At 29.4% G+C, this 19,999-nt stretch overlaps 2 protein-coding genes across 2 annotated transcripts; both read left to right on the forward strand.

Annotated features, from left to right (window-relative positions):
- The first annotated feature begins 150 nt into the window (after nucleotides 1-150).
- Nucleotides 151-1,963, forward strand: LOC140860623 (uncharacterized). Its single transcript, XM_073263625.1, has 5 exons — nucleotides 151-470; nucleotides 669-904; nucleotides 1,048-1,329; nucleotides 1,411-1,664; nucleotides 1,769-1,963. The coding sequence occupies exons 1-5, from the start codon at nucleotides 151-153 to the stop codon at nucleotides 1,961-1,963; spliced, it is 1,287 nt and encodes a 428-aa protein (XP_073119726.1).
- Nucleotides 1,964-8,349: 6,386 nt separating this feature from the next.
- Nucleotides 8,350-9,359, forward strand: LOC140860625 (uncharacterized). Its single transcript, XM_073263626.1, has 3 exons — nucleotides 8,350-8,689; nucleotides 8,783-9,091; nucleotides 9,190-9,359. Exons 1-3 carry the CDS (start codon nucleotides 8,350-8,352, stop codon nucleotides 9,357-9,359), a joined length of 819 nt encoding a protein of 272 aa, XP_073119727.1.
- Nucleotides 9,360-19,999: the final 10,640 nt, after the last annotated feature.

Genomic DNA, 19,999 nt, shown 5'->3' on the forward strand with positions numbered 1-19,999 from the left:
TTCTCTCATTGGTGACCAGATTTTCGAATGAATGAAAAAATCCGAAAATGTATTAATTTTTTATTGATTTGGCATCACAACAATGACATTATAAGCTTGAGACACACCATATTCTCATCAATGAATTTTTTTATTTTTTTTATTATAGCAATGAATTTAGGGGCTGGAAGTTCAAATACTGGTTTTATTGGTAGTTGTCACTACAATGGTGAACTCTATATGATTTCAATCAGCAATCCGACCACTTTGATGGAGCTTTTCTTCACCCTGTCAAGAAAATGTGTGGATATGAGGCATGAACTAATTTTCCTACAATACCAAGCTCCGCATGAGAAAATTTTTGTTACTTTGAATGAGGACGATAACGTTGCTACTATGCTTAATCTCTACACATGTTTGAAGCTGACAATCATTGATATGAGAGCGGTGAGGAGAAATGATTCATCTAGGGGCAATAGGCAGTATGAAAGGTAATTTCATTTTTAAAATATGTTACTTTGTATTCCAAATCCAATAAATATTCTATAAATTCATTTATACTACAGCATTTATGTGAATTAGGAAATAAATTTTCTGAATATGATTATACATCTGTATAAATTAGCTCTGCATGTTATATGAGTATCCGAAAAGAGATGACTGTATTGTGGTTGTTTGAAACCGAGAAGGATTGGACTTATTGAAGAGAACACCGGTTCGACCAGTGAGTCGCAGATGACAGTGCGTACTCTTAGAAATTCTTTGGATTCATGGAGTCATTGCATACGTGGTGAGGGTCAGACATTTAAAGATGCGGCAGAGTTTAGGGTTTATCTTAAGAGTTATGCTGTTGCAACTAGAAGATCTTTTTTGTACAAAAAAAATGATAGCGTGAAGGTTATTGTGGTTTGTAGTGATAGCAATTGTAATTGGAGGATATATGCATCAAAACATAAATCTGATCATCTCTTTGGCATTCGTAAATGCAATCTTGAACATAGCTGTGGCGATGACCATTTGTGCAGTCGTGGGCATCCTAGGGCTGATTCATCTTGGGTTGCAATGTAGTGAAGGATAAGTTACGAGCTGAACCCTTGTATCGTCCATGTGAAATAATAAAGGACATCCATCGAGAATATGGTGTTGAATTAGAGTATCACAGAGCTTGGATGGGGAAAGAATTAGCTATGCATGATATACATGGGACTGATAAAGGAGCGTATGGAAGATTACACTGGTATTGTAATGCTGTGAAAGAGACTAATCCAGGGAGCTTTGCAGATTGTGAGATTGATGATGTTACTCAGAAGTTCCAAAGGCTTTTTATTTGCTTGAATGCGTGTGCTATTGGTTTTGTTAATGGGTGCAGACCATTTCTTTTTCTAGATGGAACTCACATAAAAAACTAGTATAAAGGATGCATATTGGCAGCAGTTACAAAAGATGGTAATGATGACTTATTCACGCTGGCTTACGCCGTTGTTGACGCCGAGAATGATAAGAAATGGCTGTGGTTTTGTTATAAGTTGAGACAAGTACTCTTGTACAATAATGTGACGATGTTCGATGATTATACATTTTTTTCGGATCGGCATCCTGGGATAATTAAGGCAATTGAAAGTGTATTTCCCAGTAGCCATCATGCATACCGTCTCAGACATTTGGTTGATAATTTTGTAAAACAGGTATGTATTGCACTTGATTTATTTTAAAACTTTTTCAAATCATAGTCATTTTGATTAATTGAAATATTTGTTTATATTCAATATTTGTTTATATTTGATTTCAGGTTATGCGTAGATATCCTTTGCACAACAAAAAACATTGGAGTTCCGTTTTCAAGAAAGCTGCTTATGCCTATTCCAGACAGGATTATGTTGAACACATTAATAGCATCATCAAATCAATGCCAAATGCAAGAGACTTCATTATTAACTCACAACCACAATGTTGGGCCAATTCTTTATTTCCTGGTAATCGGTAGGGAGTGATCAACAATAATATAGCATAGTGCTGGAATAGCTAGGTGAAGGCTGCTAGGTTTCTCTCTATTGTCCCTATGGTTGATCATATACGCAAAAAAATAATGAATATGATGCATCAACTTCGTGAGGCATCTTTGGTATTGAACAAAGAACTTACTCCGGAGAAGGAGAAATTATTAGTTTCTACCTGCATTAGTTCTAGAAGTTTGAAAGTTGATAGATCTAGCAATTCAAGTTTTGAGGTTGTTGAGGGTGATAAGACATATGCTGTTGATTTGAAACATCATAGGTTCTCGTGTCGTGCTTGGCAAGTACTTTAAATTCCTTGAAAGCATGCTTGTGCAACGATTGAGTCTAAGTCGTTATATTTTTATGACTTTTGTGATAAGTATTACACTACAAGAATGTATCGTGAGACATATAGAGCGACCATAAATCCGATACCAACATTTGACATGTATTAATCTTAACTGGATGAAGATGATGCGATATATGCACCTGATTCTCGAAGTCAGCATGGCCGTAGAAGAACAAAAAGATTTCCATCTCAAACTGAAATACGCACATTGAACTGTGGTCGGTGCCATAGAAAAGGTCACAACAGAAGAACATGCAAAGAATCACTAAACTAGTATCACCATTTTCATCAATTTCTACATTCTCTTTTTCAACCTTGTTGCTACTATCTTCAGTTACATGTTTCTCTTTTAAACGTTTCAACTCATTCTCTAATCTTCTCATATGTGACATTATTTTGGCACCATTTTTCAACGTACTAACCCGACCAAAAAAATTTGAACTTTAATAAAATTTATGGTTGCTTAACATAATAAAAATTAAATATTTATTGGATTCTTTCAATTACCGGATCAACACAATCCATGGTGGCAAGAACAAGTTTCTTCTCCTGAGAAAATGGTTTTATCCAAACAATCTTTTCACAATAGAATCTTTGTCAGTTGCAATTGTCAATCTATATAAAATAAAATAAACATTATTTAAATTGTGAGAACCTTCGTAGAAGTTATCGATTGCAGGAATGATTCAGCTGCTTTCGATTGTAAAGGGATCTTGCTTTCTTCCCATTTGAACATCCTTGGAAAACAACGTATGCAACGAGCTTTGCCAAGCATAGGCACATGTTCATAAACCCAAGCTTAAAAAACTCAAAACATTATTGTATACTTAACAAAATATAACCATTGAAAGTAAATATGTCTTACCATCAAACCAACAAGACATCCATCGACATATTTTTTGCTAACCTTCTTTTTCTTCTTCGAGAACCCCAAATGATCTAAAATATCATCCAACAAGAATCTATATGCAGCATCACCCCAATAATATTCGAAAAATGTATCCAAATCATCCAAATAAGACCAAATATATTGTGGTGTACATAAGTTTCTCGCTGGAAATACCACACAATTAAACACAAACAAAATAAAAAACCTGACAAAGTCATCTACTTCTTGATCAGACTCCTTATTAGCTAAATCAAGAAGTTTTGTGGATATAGCATCTTTGTCACCAATTGATCGTTTTCCTTGGAAATAACGATCCAGGAAATCTGATCCCAAATTCATATCCATGTCCACAGGTTGTCCTACTTGAGGCAAGCCTAAAATAATTGAGAACTCGGCAGCAGTGAAGGGCACATTCATATCGGGTCCAAAACAGAACGATATATTTTCTGCATCAAATCTTCTCATGATGAAATCCACTCGTGTACTAAATATGGCTAACTTTGGCATTTCCAACCATTCTGCAAGCGGTGTTTTTGAAATTCTCTGTCCCTGTCTATCACCTAACTTTGGCGACAGAATGTTCATCACATCTCTAAAATTAGTTGTAGAACAACGTGAAAAGGATCCTTTACCAATACTTCGACGACCCTTAATTCCATCATCAATCTTTTCCTTGTTCCGGGATATTTCTGAATTGTAAATCTATTATTTAAACAATGTACACTTGAATAAAATTACATAAGAAAAAATAATCACATAACTAAACTAGAGCATTTTAACTATTTAAAGTCATAAATGTAATCCATTGTCTCATGAAACGAATGTAATTAAATATATTAAAGTCATCCTAAAAATCATGTTCAATCGAATATACTAACCAACCGAAACCTTTCTTATAATCCAACAATATGTGCACAACCAGAAAAAATAATTATGATTGAATCACTTTATCACAAAAATTGAGCTCCACATTGACACAATTGAGTATTGAACACATTGAAATCATATTAGGTCAATGCTTCATTTTCAACCATAAAACATGAAAAAAAAATACCGCATAAAGAGCTAGCTATAGTTTATGTTTTTCTACTGTTCAAATTCTGAAACCCTAGAGTTTGTGCATTCATTCAAAATATTCAAATCATCTTAAAATCGAAACAAAATAAAACATTACACACTAATAAACGCAATGTATCAAAAAATTAGTAGAAATTACACATTTCTTTGGAATTTCAATCTCCAAATCTCAAAAAAGAAGGGAAAATGGGTATCGGTGCATGTCAATAATATTGGATTATCTGACTAACCTTCGTTCAGCTAGCTACAAGAACGATGGTGCTACACACTTGGGCCTGAATTCTCTTCTTCTCCGTTGAAAAGTAGCTAAGAAATATGAAGCACAAATAAAGATAGTTCCACGGACTAATGTATTTGTTGAAATGGAGGGAAGTAAATGGTACACAGAGATAATAAGGTATTATTGTGGATTTAAATAATACTCAAGAATAATATGGTATTATTACATGAACAGGGAGTTAAAACTAAGAAAGAATATTTATTGGGGACTGATTCACACAAAATTCTGACATAGGGACTGAACTCTATTTGAAAATTAGGTTTGGGGATTTTTTCCGAAATTTCCGTAATATTATTCTGTATAATATGAAAAATAGAATAACATTTATTTTTAAAATATACTTGATATTATTCTGTATAATATGAAAAATAGAATAACATATAATTTATAATAGTCGAGACGCCACAATCACTCAAATTTGATCATCCAATGTTTAACATACTTTTAAAATATAATCTTGTAACAACATTAAAGTATTTCCAATTTCAAACAATATTTGTATCATAATACATGAACCAGAAGATTTCCGAGCTACACCAGCTGCTTGATCTTCTTCTTTGATTGATACTCCCTTTGAACTTGACTCTCTCCTGCTTCAGATTGATTGTCTCCCAAGTTGATCTTCGTGTGTTTGTTTCTCTGTTTCTCTCTCGAACCGATCAACCAACTAACCAGCATACAAGCTTATAATTAAAAGGTCCCAACGGCTCTCCCAAGAAATGGGCTTCCCCACTTGCAAAGGTAGTGGGTTGATATATCTATTTCAACCCTTAGGCCATGTACAAGGGACGAGGATGTGGAGCGAGGATGTCCACATCCTCGGCCCACTTTCTCTCTCCCTCCTTTCAAGGGGCGAGAATCATCCGCGTGCAAAGAAGAAGCGGGCCCGCGCGGTGATGCCCCTTCTTTTGTTTTTGTTTTTTTATTATTTTTTTAATGTATCAAACGGGCTGTTTTTTATTTTTTAATTTTTTATTTCTTTTTTTAAAATTGTATGGCCAGATTAATCTGGCCGTTGGAGATCCAACGGTCCAGATTAATCTAGCCTTTTAAATTATTAAAAATATTTTTAAAATAAAATTTATAATAACATAATTTTAAATCTATATATATATATATATATATATATATATATATATATATATATATATATATATATATATATATATATATAAAAGCAGAGTTTTTACTAAATATAGCAGTTTCCCGCCAAAACATACTTACTATAAATGAAAATTATGGATGAAATTTTGTTAAAACTATAGATAATATTTTCGGTTCAAATAATAATAATAATATGATGATTAGGGTTATAGATAATGTATTCGGTTCAAATAATACTAATAATATTTTTGGTTAAATTTGTAAAAAAAAATTTATACTTACTACTTTTATCAATGTTTGTTTTTGAATTTCAATTGATTTATTGTGTCCATATACAAATTAATCTTACCAAAAATATCATAAATAATTTAAATATCGTGTATATATATGTCAAATTAATAATAAAAAATTTACGACACAACCTAAAACATTTATATATGCTTACATATAGTTTTCATAAATGATATATATATAGAGTTTTGATATGGTGAGCACCTATCATGCGCACTTATGTGTGTACCTGCTGATGTGGCGTTCACATATTGGATGTAAAAGATGTCACGTCAGCGGTGCACACAAAAGTGGATATCATGGGTGCTCATAATATCAAATCTGTATATATATATAGATATATGATAATTTTTGTTTATTTCCTATGCCTATATATATGCAAAATTTTTCATTAATTATATTCACCTACCAAATATAAAATTAATTTCAAAACTTTTCAAATTCATATTGAGATTGAAATTAAGAACATTGAAAATATAAAATAACTTTAAATATATCTGCATCGATTATACTATTTCATTAATTTTTTTTATTTTAGGTTTATCGATTTTTTTCTTATTATTATTATTGTTTTTTAATTGATGTATTTTTTTTTAAAAAAAAATAATTCATAATTATTTCTCATATATTTATGTGAATATATTGATTTTGAAATAATATTAAACAAAATAAAATTAATATATTTGCATGTGTGAATCGTGATCAGCATATACATGTTATCAATAATAACTACCAGCTATACAACAAATAATAACAAAATTGCAATAAATAATTTTATCCGTCTTTAAGAATTTTTATAATTCATTAAATAAATAAGTATTATCAATAAAATTTAAAATATTTATTTGAAATATTATTAATTTAATTTCAGTGAATTATTTACGTGTGTGAAAATTCTCATTAATTGTATATATATATATTTCGGTTCAAGATTTGATATTTGATTGGATATTTCAAATTTTATAATTTTATTGAATGTTTCAATATTTTAGGTTTCAAAATTTTTTTTTATATCATGATCTTTTGTTCAAAATTTATCTGATGTTTCAAAATTTTAAAATTTTTGATTCAAAATTTAAAAATTTTTAATGTACCAATTACGGTTCAAAATTTGAAATTTGATCGTATATTATTGCCGTTTTTTTTTATTTCAATTAAATTTTATGTTCATATATATAAGTGAAAATTTTCATAAATGTTATATATGATAATATACCAATTTTTTGTTCAAATTTGAAATTTGATTGGATGTTTGTATGCTATCAATACTTTATAATTTCAATTAATTTTTGGTCAAATATGTAAAAAAAAAAATTGTAAATTTTATATATAATAATGTACCAATTTTCGGTTTAAATATTGAAATTTCAAAGGATGCTATTAATACTTTATAATTTCTGCTAATTTTTTTTGTAACCATTTATGTGTGTAAATTTCAATTAATTTCAGTTAAATTTTTTTGCCCCTATATATGTTAAAATTTGCATAAATGCTATAAATGATAATTAGGTTTTGCTTAAGATAATCGATGTTATGGCTGGACCCACCTGAAAAATATAGGATGCATTATATAAAATGATGTATCATTTTATTCAATTTATGTTATTATTTTGAGTGTTGTGTTACTTTTATATTTTTAGTTATCACTAATATTTATCATATTAAATATATAAAAAAATTTATATAACATTACTTTTTTTAATTTTTAAAAGAGTATCGTTGTGAATGTTTTGTATATTCATTGTTAGTAAATCAATTTTATATGTATATTAATTATAAACTTTATATAAATTTTTTATGATATATATTCTAAAAAATAATAATAATTTTTCATTTATTAAAATATTAATACTCCGTGCATCGCACGGGGTGAAATACTTGTTTAATATAAAAGAGTGGATGCGATGATTTGGCCGTTGTAGATCAATGGTCAATATTATTTTAGCATTGAATATTTTTTAAAAAAGTAGATAAATTATTTTTAAAAAATGGATAAAATATCCAACGGCAAGTAACGGCTATATTCTTGAATCCCCTATAAATTAACTTCACTATAGCTTCAAAAACACTACAATTTCCTTCAAACAAATTTCAAACGCATTTGTTGTTCATGGCATACAAGAGTTCTTCTTCTTCATCACCATCATCGGATGATGAAATTTCCGATCCCATGATTGATCAATTTTTATTCACGACAATATGACAACCGAGCTATCGATTTTTGGAGCACGTCGCTTTGCATGAAATGGGAGAGTCAAGCCGCAAACGTGGCTACAAAAGAAAACAAAAAGATCGAGAACGTATTGTGGGGGCTGAGAGATTATATAAAGATTACTTCGCTGATAGCCCCGTCTACAGCGAGAAAGATTTTCGAAGCTGATTTCGAATGAGGAGATCTTTGTTTCTGAGAATCGTTGAAGCTTTACAGATGAATGTGCCTTACTTTGTCCAACGATGGGACGCAACCGGTATGCTTGGTTTGTCATCACTTCAGAAGGTTACGGCTGCAGTCCGACTGCTTGCATATGATGTAGCAGGTGACGTCGCCGATGAATACTTGAGAATAGGCGCATCGACTCCGTTAGAATGTTTGAAAATATTTTGCAGGGCGGTGTATGATATATTTTCTGAGCAATATTTGAGACAACCAACACGTGAGGATGTTGCTCGGATCACTGCTGAAAATGCTCGAAGGGGTTTTCCCGGGATGCTTGGAAGCATTGACTGTATGCACTGGGCTTGAAAAAATTGTCCAACAGCTTGGGCAGGACAATATCAAAGTGGACATCAAAAAGAACCTTCAATCATACTTCAGACAGTTGCATCGAAATATTTATGGATTTGGCACGCATACTTCGGCGTACCGGGATGTAATAACGACATCAATGTGCTGGAAAGGTCCAATTTGTTCTTAAACCTTGCAAAGGGTGAAGCCCCTCCAGTGCGGTTTGATGTGAACGGGAATGAGTACAACATGAGGTATTATCTTGCCGACGGTGTTTATCCATCTTGGGCTTCCTTTGTCAAGACCATCCCTCGGCCTTTCTCACAAAAACATAAGATATTCGCAAAATATCAAGAAGGTGTGAGAAAAGATGTTGAACGAGCATTTGGTGTACTTCAAGCGCGTTGGTACTTTGTGAGAGGTCCATCCTGCATGTGGTATCTAATTGATTTAGATTATATAATGAAGACTTGCATAATTCTTCATTATATGATTGTGTAGGACGAAAGAGAAGATATGCTCGAAATCGTGATTTTCCTGCTCGTGATAATGATACTTGCCACCGTATATTGTTACTTCAAGAGATCCTACCGCAGAGTTTAACGCTTTTTTGGAGCGACGTGTCGGCATTCGGAACAGAGATTTGCATAATAAGCTTCAGAAGGATTTGATCGAACATATCTGGAGTTTTCATGGAGATGAATAATTAATAATGTATTTTTTCTTAATTATTTGTGTGATTTTAAAAATTATGTTTTTAACTTTGTGTAAGCTTTTAATTTTAATTATGTGTAATATAAAATTTTAAATATGAAATTTTATTGTGTTGAATTATTCATATATTTAATGAAATAAAAATTATTTGTGTATTTCTTAATTTTTTGTAATATTAAAATTTTAATTATGTGTAATTTTAGTGCAAATTTATTTTGAGTTTCAATAAAAATATATTTAATAGAATAAAAAATTAATATCTCAACATCCTCTCTACGACATCATCTCACCCTCGCAGAACCAAGCAATGTAGTCTTCATCGCTGACATCATCATGCAATGAAGTTACCAACTTACTCTTACCAACATCATCTCACAATTGAACATGCTCTTAGCCGAATGAGATGAGTTAGGGCCCAGCCCAAGCCCCTTTAACCAAGTAGCAGATTCGGTTTCCTTGCATAAAGCCCAGTAACCAGATTTTAATAGACACTTGTTCAACAATCTATATATACATATGGTGATATGAGAGTTTTTTTTGAAGTATGCTTTGGAGTGTGTATATCTAATACTATTATATCAGTACAATACTAAGAAAAGTTGGTAACGCCCACACATAAGTTTGTTTATAGTAGGCTTGGAAGAACTACGATGTCAACCCTCAAACATTATCAATCTCGTTTAATATAGATATATTTATATCCTTTGTTGATAATGTGTTAAATTAATATAGTTATTGATTGCTAAATAATTTTAAAAGAAAATTGTTTTTTTTATATGATTCGATCTGTACCAGGCTTTCACTACAAAATTTTTGAAATTCGGTTTACGAAACCAAGTAACCAACACATGATATCAGAGAGGTTCATATATATTGATTTATTACATTTTTTTTTGAAGCTATTACGGCCTATCTTCCAACTTTTATTGTATTTATAATGATGAATTTTTGGTCGGACTATGTCTTACGCTTTTGACATCATCTCCTAAGTTTTTTGTTGCACGATGCAATTTGTTTGGTATATTCATGATGATGAATGCTTATGTGTATGCATTTCTCATTGATTTAATTTAAGGGTTTTAAACTTATATTTCATGTGTTATTTTCATAATCAGTTAAAATGTTTAAAATTATAAAAGTTTTGTGGTTTAAAATGTTTAAATCCAGGATTCTAAACTAACGTACGGTTATTTTATAATATTGGATTTTGTAATAACATTTTTTTTATCCAGTTATAATTTTATACTGCATATCTAAAATTTTATGTTTCAATTAAATCCATGATTCTAAACTTAGGGATGTAAACGAGCCGAGCCGAGCCGATCTTTTGAATGTTCAAGCTCGGTTCATATATAAACGAGCCGAGCCCGAGCTTATTTAACGAATATATTAATGGCTCACGAGCTTATTCGAGATTTTATCGAGACTAAACGAGCTTAATATATTTAAACTATAAATTTAAATATTCATTAAATTAATTAAAAACTAAATTATATATTTGAAAAAAATATAATATTATTATTAAAATTTGTAATTTTATTCTAATAAATTAATTTTTATAGATTTTTCAATATTTTTCATAAATAAAGTGTAAATTTATAAATTAAATATCAATACTATTATTTTTTCGTCTAAGAGATGACTTACGAGCTTGTTAACGAGCCTGTTAACGAGCATGTTCACGAGCTAACAAGCCGAATATTGTAAAGCTCGAGCTTGGTTCGTTTTCCTTAACGAACCTCATTGAACGAGCTCGAACGAGCTTTTAACGAGTCGAGACCTGAACAGTTCGCGAACTGTTCGTCTCATTTACATTCCTATCTAAACTAAATGTTATTTTATAATATTGGATTTTGTAATAATATTTTTTTTATCTAGTTATAATTTTATACTGCATATCTAAAATTTTCTGTTTCAATTATATCATGGGTCTTGTGACTCGTGCATAGTATACCATATTTCCATGATGATTTAATTATTTTTGTGACGTGGAAATCCACGGCCGCGATCTTTGGTGCACACTGGGTAATTCTCGGACTAACGCAATAACCTGCAAACTACGTTAATCAAGTAAATCACACTAGGCAAGTCCTGTATGACAGACTAGTCGAAGGTGTTGGTTTAGGGAATTGAATTCCTGACATTTGGTCAAGAGTTTACTTATTCCACAAACTTGGAAACCCCATTAATTTTTTATTATTTTACGGTGCTTTTCACGCCTTTTGTTTGGTGATGCATTCATAATATGCTTTATTTTTATTTTAAATTTTTTAATTTTTTTTACGTGATTGAGAATTTTATAAAATAAAATTTATTTAATTTTAAAAGTGTTTTAAGATGTTTAAATTCACTACGTATTATAAAATAAAAGTTATTTTATAAATAAAATACATTTTTTTAAATAGTGAATGGGAGGGGGTAATATGACAATATTAACCTTTGGTCTCCATCGTTAAAATAATATCGTGAGTTTTTAGCAGCGCCTTGACACGTTTTGATTATGTCCTTCCTACGAAGTGTATCTACTAGTTACAATAGCAAGGTTGTGTTCCATGAGATAAAATTTAAAATGCATTTTAGTATTGACCTATCTTACGGTGTCAAATGAGTAATGCTACATGTAAACGGAGTGTTACACGTTGAGTTATCCATCACACTTGAAATTACATGATTATCATACATGCATTTTTGAAAGATTTTTTTCAAATAAAGTGCAAGGATAATCATATAATTTCAAATGCAATTTGTATCCCAACGTGTAACCCTCCGTGTACATGTAGCATTGTCCTTTCTAAATTAAGTTTTAAAATCTCATACGGTGGATAACACTCATAAAGAAATAATTAAATTGGTTAATTATTTTCTTGACTAAAACTTGTAGGAAATTAAGAGATGCTAGAAATATGAAATATCTTAGATAACATTTATTAATTGAGAAAATATCATTATATTTAGCAACTTTTGACCTACCCGACATTTAATTGTTGTAATTATAATTCCTTAGACTTTAGATTAGGGATGACAATTTTCTGAACCCGATGGAGAATCCGATACCGACCCGAATAAAGGAGGGTATGAAGGCCTTTTTTGGACCCAATTAAATAAATGGGTAAAAAGGTATGTGAATCTCGTATATGGGGATGGAGGAGGATGTAATAATATCCTATCCATATTCGACCCGATATCCGATTAAATATAAATATAAATATAATATATATATATATATATATATATATATATATATATATATATATCTGTGTGTGTGTGTGTGTGTGTGCATATTAATTTATATTAAATAAATGCTAATTTAATTTGTTTTGTTAAATTATGTTAGTTGGATGAAACAATGAAAATTATTATTATAAATCTAATGCTATTTTGTAGGAGTATTATTTTTTATATAATTCTTAGGTTGTAGATTTTCTTCAATGTTTTATATTTTTTAATGTTCTCTAAAAAAATTTGGTATAAAAATATAGTAAATAAGTATAATTTTATCAAAATAATTCAAAATTTGAAACAATGTATTTGTATGGAGTAGATACGATAAATGAGAATATGGATAGAGTATGGATATCCGATCCTCCGACTGGTATGAGGATGATGATGAAATTTAATACCCGATGGGTATGTGTATGGGTATGGGTATGGGAATGAATTTAATAAATGAATATGTGAATGGAGATACGATATCCTACTCATACCCGACCCATTGCCATCCCTACTTTAGGAAAAATTCGATCCTACCCCATGAGTATTACCTTTATGGGGTAGGTGGAATCATTTTATTTGTTCATATCATGTGACCCATTGAGATAATACTCGGAAAAGTCTATGCTAGCATATGAGTACATCCCAAAGGTAGGGTTGAATCAACCCCACTTTAGTTTAACCATTCACCTTTGCTTAGCTATGTCAAGTTGAGTTTGGCCTATCATTTATTTCCAAAAATAAAATTTTATTATTTCATAAACAATTACTTCTCTCTTTTCGATTTAATTGTTACGTGGTTGTGTGAGTCAAATTTGGGAAAGTATATTATGTTTATATAGTGAGATTTGTATGTTTAATTAAGCTTTCTTTCGTTTATTTCCAAAATTAAAGTAGGTGCGTTATACAAATTAGATTAAAGTATTTTAGAGCAAAATTATTATAAAAATTATCATTATTGATAGGAAAAAATTAAAAAAAGATATGAAAATTTTTAATTTTAACAATCATTATCACTCATATTTATTTTTAAAAATAGATATTTTTATAAATATATTGTTATTGTTGATGATTATCTTATTTATTTATGTTTAAAATTTTTCTGGTCAAGAAATATATCAAAATAATATCCTTAAATATTTTCATCATGTAATCTGTTATAAATATATTATTATTATAGATGATTATCATATTAAAGATATGTGATCAAGATAAATATGTAAAGATAATATTTATAAAGATTTGTATCTTGTAATCTTTCTCTATAAATAGGGTGATTGCGTTAAATAAAAATTGCACCTGAGTATTGACTCATATTAATTCTCTCTCATCTCATAAATTCTCTCTATTCACCTCTCTATTTCTATGATGATTTATAACACGTTATCAGCACGATGCTGTAACCAACTGAGAATGAAAATAATTCTCGTTTTATTGATGCTATTGGAATAGCACAACGTGTTGTCAATACTCAAATTTATGAGAGATATTCATTGGTGCTCTAGAAATAGCACAAAGAGATATTCATTGCTACTCTAAAAGTAGCACAATGAAAATAATTGATATATTGGTGTCCATGAAATATCATGAATATGTTGATGTCTATAAAGTAGCACAACATGATTTTGAGAATTTGAAGAAATTCATGATCATGATATAATATACTGAGAATTTTGAGAGATTCATGATTACAATTTTGATATATCGAAAGATATTCATGAGTTAATGATATAATATATTGAAAATTAAGATATTCAAGATTAAGATCTTATATAAGATCAAATATATTGAGAATCTAAAGAGATTCCTAGTTATAATATAATATATAGAGAATCTGAATAGATTCATGATAAAGATGTGATATATGATTTCGTATATTGAAAAATTGAAGAAATCATGATTGATATCTGATATGATATCAAATATCTACAAATATTATTGAAGAAATAGATCTCATGTCAAAATATATCAATATATCAATATTGATAAAAAGATGCAAGATTTGAAAATATTCGTGAAGAATATTAATATAAGATCCAAGATTTGGAAATATTCTCGAAGAATATAATATAATGTCCTTTTGGTTGTTGAGGATCTTATGAATTGGGAAATTTAGTACAATTTCTTAATGAATATCGATATATGATCTAAAATTGTCAATATCCATAAGAAAATATTATTAAAGTTATATGTGAGATATATATAAAAATATTGACTTGATATCGATTCAAATCATATATTTGTTTTTAATGCTCTAGAAGAAGCATGGTTTATTATTTGTCACTATTTTTATGAATAGCGACTTGATGTTCAATGATGAACTGCATAGGCTATTGATTGAAAATTATGAATGTGCGGTATTAAGATCGCAACACTATCAACCGAAAAAGAAAAATAAATGTTAAACCCAATTAATTGGACCATCATCTATATTGGGCAACGACGATGATGGATTGATGGTAGCCTATGCATGATGATGTCAATGGGTTGATTTATGACTAACTTCAAGTCATTTTATTTATTTATTGAACTAATTATTTTTTGTAAATTAGTTTTTTTTTGTTTAAACTAAATTGTGGAAAACTCTAGCATATATTGTGTTTTGATTCACATAAATTATTATGATGATATAAAATAAGAACTACAAATTTTGTGAATCTATTCTATTAGTCAATATATTGCATGAGATATTGATTATGCAATTTGGTGATAAATTTTTTGATTTGAGAATTTTTATATTTTGAGGATATATTGGGTTGTTAAATCTTTATTCCATAAAATGGGATTATGGATTTAAATTCCTCAATTTTGATCGTGGATATAAATTTTGAATTTTTTTCAAAATGAATGATAGAGTATTTTTATCACATGTTATTATCTTAGATGTAGGAACATGAATTTAATGTAAAATGACATTCATGATAGATTGAATGTCATTATTAAAGGTAAAAGATCTACTTTGTGCATACAAAAATTTGAAAATGAATACAAATTCAATGTGAAATGATATTTGTGATAGATCAAATGTCACTGTTGAAGGTAAAATATCTACTTGATGCATACATGAATTTGAAAAGGTACGTCCGATTTTTCAATTTCAATTCTTTTATTATAATATCTTATTTATAGTAATTTGTTCAAGGAAAGACAATTATGAAAATTTTTTGATTAATATGGTCCATTCTTTTAAGTGAATGTGACAGTGCCAATTAACACAGTTAATACACTGTAGTTTAATTCTTCAAGGAAGAAAATGTCATCTCGTATGAAGCGAGGTATGAATCATAAATTCGGCACAAAATATTGAGATATACGTCATAATCAAGTATTGTACTAAATGTACATTGGTCTCTCGTATCACTATCGTACCCGAAGTACGTAAAGAGAATTTATTGATATCTATCAAGAAAAATATAAAAGTTTGTGGAGACCATTGATGTCTACCGAAATTATATATTTCATCGTATATTGATATGAATGTATGAAAGATCTTGAAGATCGTTTGATTGACGATGAAAAAAATTTGATATGATGTGCTTGATATTATAAAATAGTGATATACAATATTGACGTATATGGATTTTTGAATCTAGTAGATATTGATTTGGTTTAAATATTATATTAAAAATCAATATTTCTAGAAGAGCTAGAAAGCTCCATAAGTATCATTGATACAAATACTTTCAGAGTTTGGCATAATGGATTGAATTGAGCATTCAAATTATATAAATAGTTGAAAAACTATTGATAGTGCGCAAAGATGTTAATGAATAAGCCAAAAGTTTCTGGATCGATAAATATGAAAGTTTTTGAATTAAAGATCCAGAAGATTTTATGAATTTTTATTGGCTTATAAAATTTGATATCACTATCATTAGCTCAAATTGATATAGAATCCCCATATTATCTGGAATGAACGTGGGCCCACGAAGCGCAAAATAATGTTTGCAAAAATACGTATTGAGAAAAACTTCAAGAATATGTAATCAATACAAGCTTGATCAAAAACAAGGATATGCATATCAATTTTATGATTATAAATACGTTGGTTTAGTTGATTTATTTTGTCTCCAATCAACTATTAAATCATGAAAATAAATGCGTCATATTTGGGGATATCTGAAAGATATATTATAAATATTATGTCAAATGCTCATGTACTGAAAGTTAATGTTTGTACTAGAAATGAAGTACAATAAATCTCTTGAATGGATTGTAAATATGTTGGAAATAAATTGAATCTTATGATCAATTATCTTGAGAAATGAAATTTTATGACGCAAAATTCTCATTTATTATTCTTGTAAAACAATGTTTCCAACATTGAGGGGGAGGAAATAGAAGCTACAAGAATATTTTTGAGATCGATCTCAATGAAATATAAAGTGAACATGATGTTCAAAGTTTAAATCTCAAATACATTATTTGATCTTGTGTATAAGATCGTTTAGCTTCATTTATGTTCAAGTTGAATAATTTAAATCGTCTTTAGTGATGAAGAACCCCTTTAAAGAAAATGAGTGAACATATCAATGTGAAAAGAATAACGGAGGCTGGTCGTTATAAAAGAATCGATGTCATGTCGGACCATATCTTATACTACTTGCAAGTAAATGAAAAAGGACGCTAGAAGCGTGAACGACCAATTATTTCAATGAATCCAATTTGGATTATGTAATTCATGAAGAATAACAAGTATATCAAAATATGATATTTCACAAATTATTTGGGATCGAAATGATATAATCATTCGTGTGTTTTTCTATTACACAAAATAATGATTATTTTGAACTACAACTTGTTGAACTTTCAATAACAATGATATGTGACAATATGAGCAAATACTAGCAAAGTTTCTCAAAGTATTTCAAGCGAATTATGAGAAAATAATTGCACTTATCGTGAATGCACTGATTTGATGGTGATACATATAGAAACATCCTCGAAAGATTCGATGCTCAAAATATTTTTTTTGCCAACTTGAAGAAGAAGAAAAGATATTTGGTCTTGAAGTACCATATATATGGCAAAATCAGCATCTGAATCAATTTTTGGCAAATTAGTGCATAAGATTGAAATATTAAGAGTTAATAATTGAAAGTGATGCTTGCAAGAGGGGGAGCAATTAAAGTTGTACTCTTTTTCCCTTGTCTATGATTTTTCCCACGTGGTTTTTCATAACAAGATTTTTAATGAGAAAATTAACAAGTATCAAGAGATGTTGTACTCTTTTTCCTTCATTAGGATTTTGTCCCACTGGGTTTTTCCTGATAAAGTTTTAACGAGGCGCATCCATCGTCGGTAAGATATCCAAAAAAAATATATGTTGTTGTACTCTTTTTCCTTCGTTCAGATTTTTCCCACGGGGTTTTACTGTCAAGGTTTTAATGAGGCAACACTTGAGTCCCGATGAAGTTTTCGAGCATCCATCTTGCCAAATGGAGATTTTGAAGAATCGATTGCTTGTGCAAATAATAATCTAAGGGGGAGTGTTATAAATATATTATTATTATAGATGATTATCTTATTAAAGATATGTGATCAAGATAAATATATAAAGATAATATTTGTAAAGATTTGTATCTTGTAATCTTTTCCTATAAATAGGGTGATTGAGTTAAATGAAAATTGCACCTGAGTATTGACTAATATTAATTCTCTCTCATCTCATAAATTCTCTCTATTCGTCTCTCTATTTCTATGATGATTTATAACATAATCCATTTTTTTTGTTTTTTTATTACAAAAAAGATAGTTGTAGATGATTAGTTATTTAGTTAGATTTGAAATATTTGTGGTCAAGATATATAAATATAGCAAGTTAAATCTCTTTAAATTTATACGTTGTAATCTAATTTTTAAACATAGATAGTTGTTATAAATATATTTTTATTGTAAATTATTATTATCTTATTAGTTAGATTTGAAAGATTTGTTGTCAAGATAAATCTAGCAATATTATTATGACAAAAACTCCTATAAAACGGTGTCAATGGTCATTTTTTTGAGACAAATCTTTTATATGGGTTATTCATTAAAAAGTATTACATTTTATGTCAAAATTATTAATTATTATTATTATAAATATAGTCAAAGTTTACCCGTCTCACGTATGAGACCGTCTCACAACAATGTTACTCTATTTTTACATTGTAATATTCTCTAATAAATAGGGTGATTTAGTTCAATAAAAAAATGTATGTGAGGATAATTATCTTTCTCTCATTATTCTCTCTATTCTTCCTTCTTTTCTTTTATGATTTATACTATGTCATCAGCACGATATTGTAAACAATTGAAAATGAAAAATACTTAATTTTATGAGATCTTTATTTGTGCTCTAGAAATAACTAAATTATAAATTGGTCCCTTTGAAAATCACGATTTTATGATGTTGATGGTTTTAAAGTATTACAACATGATTTTATATGGAAAAATATTTATGATTAAGATTGATATAAGATTAAATAAATTGAGATTCTAAAGAGATTTATGATTATTATATAATATTATTACACCTCAAGACTTAAGACGCATAATCGACGTCGTTTAAAAATTTAAAATCATTAAAAACAAGTCACACTATATAAAATAGCTAAAAAACCAACATATTACATAAAACAGGACTGTTTTTACAGTGCAAAACATAAATGCAGAAGCGATAACTTATGGAAAATAAAACTAAGATAGATGCTTGAAACTTCAAGTCTAGAACTTGATCACCAACCACAAAGCATGTGTTGTTCATCCTTTCCCAATTGATCTTCGCCTTTATCTGGGAAAAAAGTAATGTGGTGAGTGTTTGAGAAAACATTCAGTAAGTGGGAGTGGATCGTACACAAGAATATCAAAATATACATATAATATGAGTTCAAATTTGGCATGTCAGAGAACATGTCGCGACATGAATCTAGACATGGATCAAACAGGATTTTTTGGGATCAAAGATGTGTGTATAGGGGGTGGGGTGAATACACAATTTAAAAAATTTCTTAAAAATACTTGACCGGTCGAGTAGGTGTTAATCAACTAGACCAAAGTTCTCAATTTTGAAGATACTCAAACAACTTTAAAAGTATTGAAATAATTTGATAGCCTTCAATGAGGCTCTATTATCACAAATATAACAACAAGATAAGAGAGAAAATAAAGAGGGTAAATAACACAAGATATATGGAAGTTTGTAGGTTGAATCCTTGTACGTCTCCCTTTCTTCCATTTAGGAAGAAATTCACGAGAAAACTTTGGTTTTACAAACACTGTAGCAACCCACTCCAATATTAGTACTTGTATATGGTTTAACTTGGAACACCTAGTACACCACAAGAAAAAATTACAGCTGTTATCAAACTACATGAAACACAATGTCACTTGTTTGAATCCTTAG

The sequence above is a fragment of the Henckelia pumila genome, chromosome 4, assembly GCF_033568475.1.
Source record: "Henckelia pumila isolate YLH828 chromosome 4, ASM3356847v2, whole genome shotgun sequence".
In the NCBI taxonomy this organism is placed as follows: Eukaryota; Viridiplantae; Streptophyta; class Magnoliopsida; order Lamiales; family Gesneriaceae; genus Henckelia; species Henckelia pumila.

Excerpts from the sequence above, each read along its gene's own strand:
- LOC140860623 (XM_073263625.1), top strand. The coding sequence starts at position 151 with ATGAATTTAGGGGCTGGAAGTTCAAATACTGGTTTTATTGGTAGTTGT. Across the intron at positions 905-1,047 it reads GGTTTGTAGTGATAGCAATT|TGAAGGATAAGTTACGAGCT; the intron begins GTAATTGGAGGA and ends GTTGCAATGTAG. Across the intron at positions 1,330-1,410 it reads CTTGAATGCGTGTGCTATTG|CAGTTACAAAAGATGGTAAT; the intron begins GTTTTGTTAATG and ends GCATATTGGCAG.
- LOC140860625 (XM_073263626.1), top strand. The coding sequence starts at position 8,350 with ATGAGGAGATCTTTGTTTCTGAGAATCGTTGAAGCTTTACAGATGAAT. Across the intron at positions 8,690-8,782 it reads GATGCTTGGAAGCATTGACT|TTGCATCGAAATATTTATGG; the intron begins GTATGCACTGGG and ends TACTTCAGACAG. Across the intron at positions 9,092-9,189 it reads ATTTGGTGTACTTCAAGCGC|GACGAAAGAGAAGATATGCT; the intron begins GTTGGTACTTTG and ends ATGATTGTGTAG.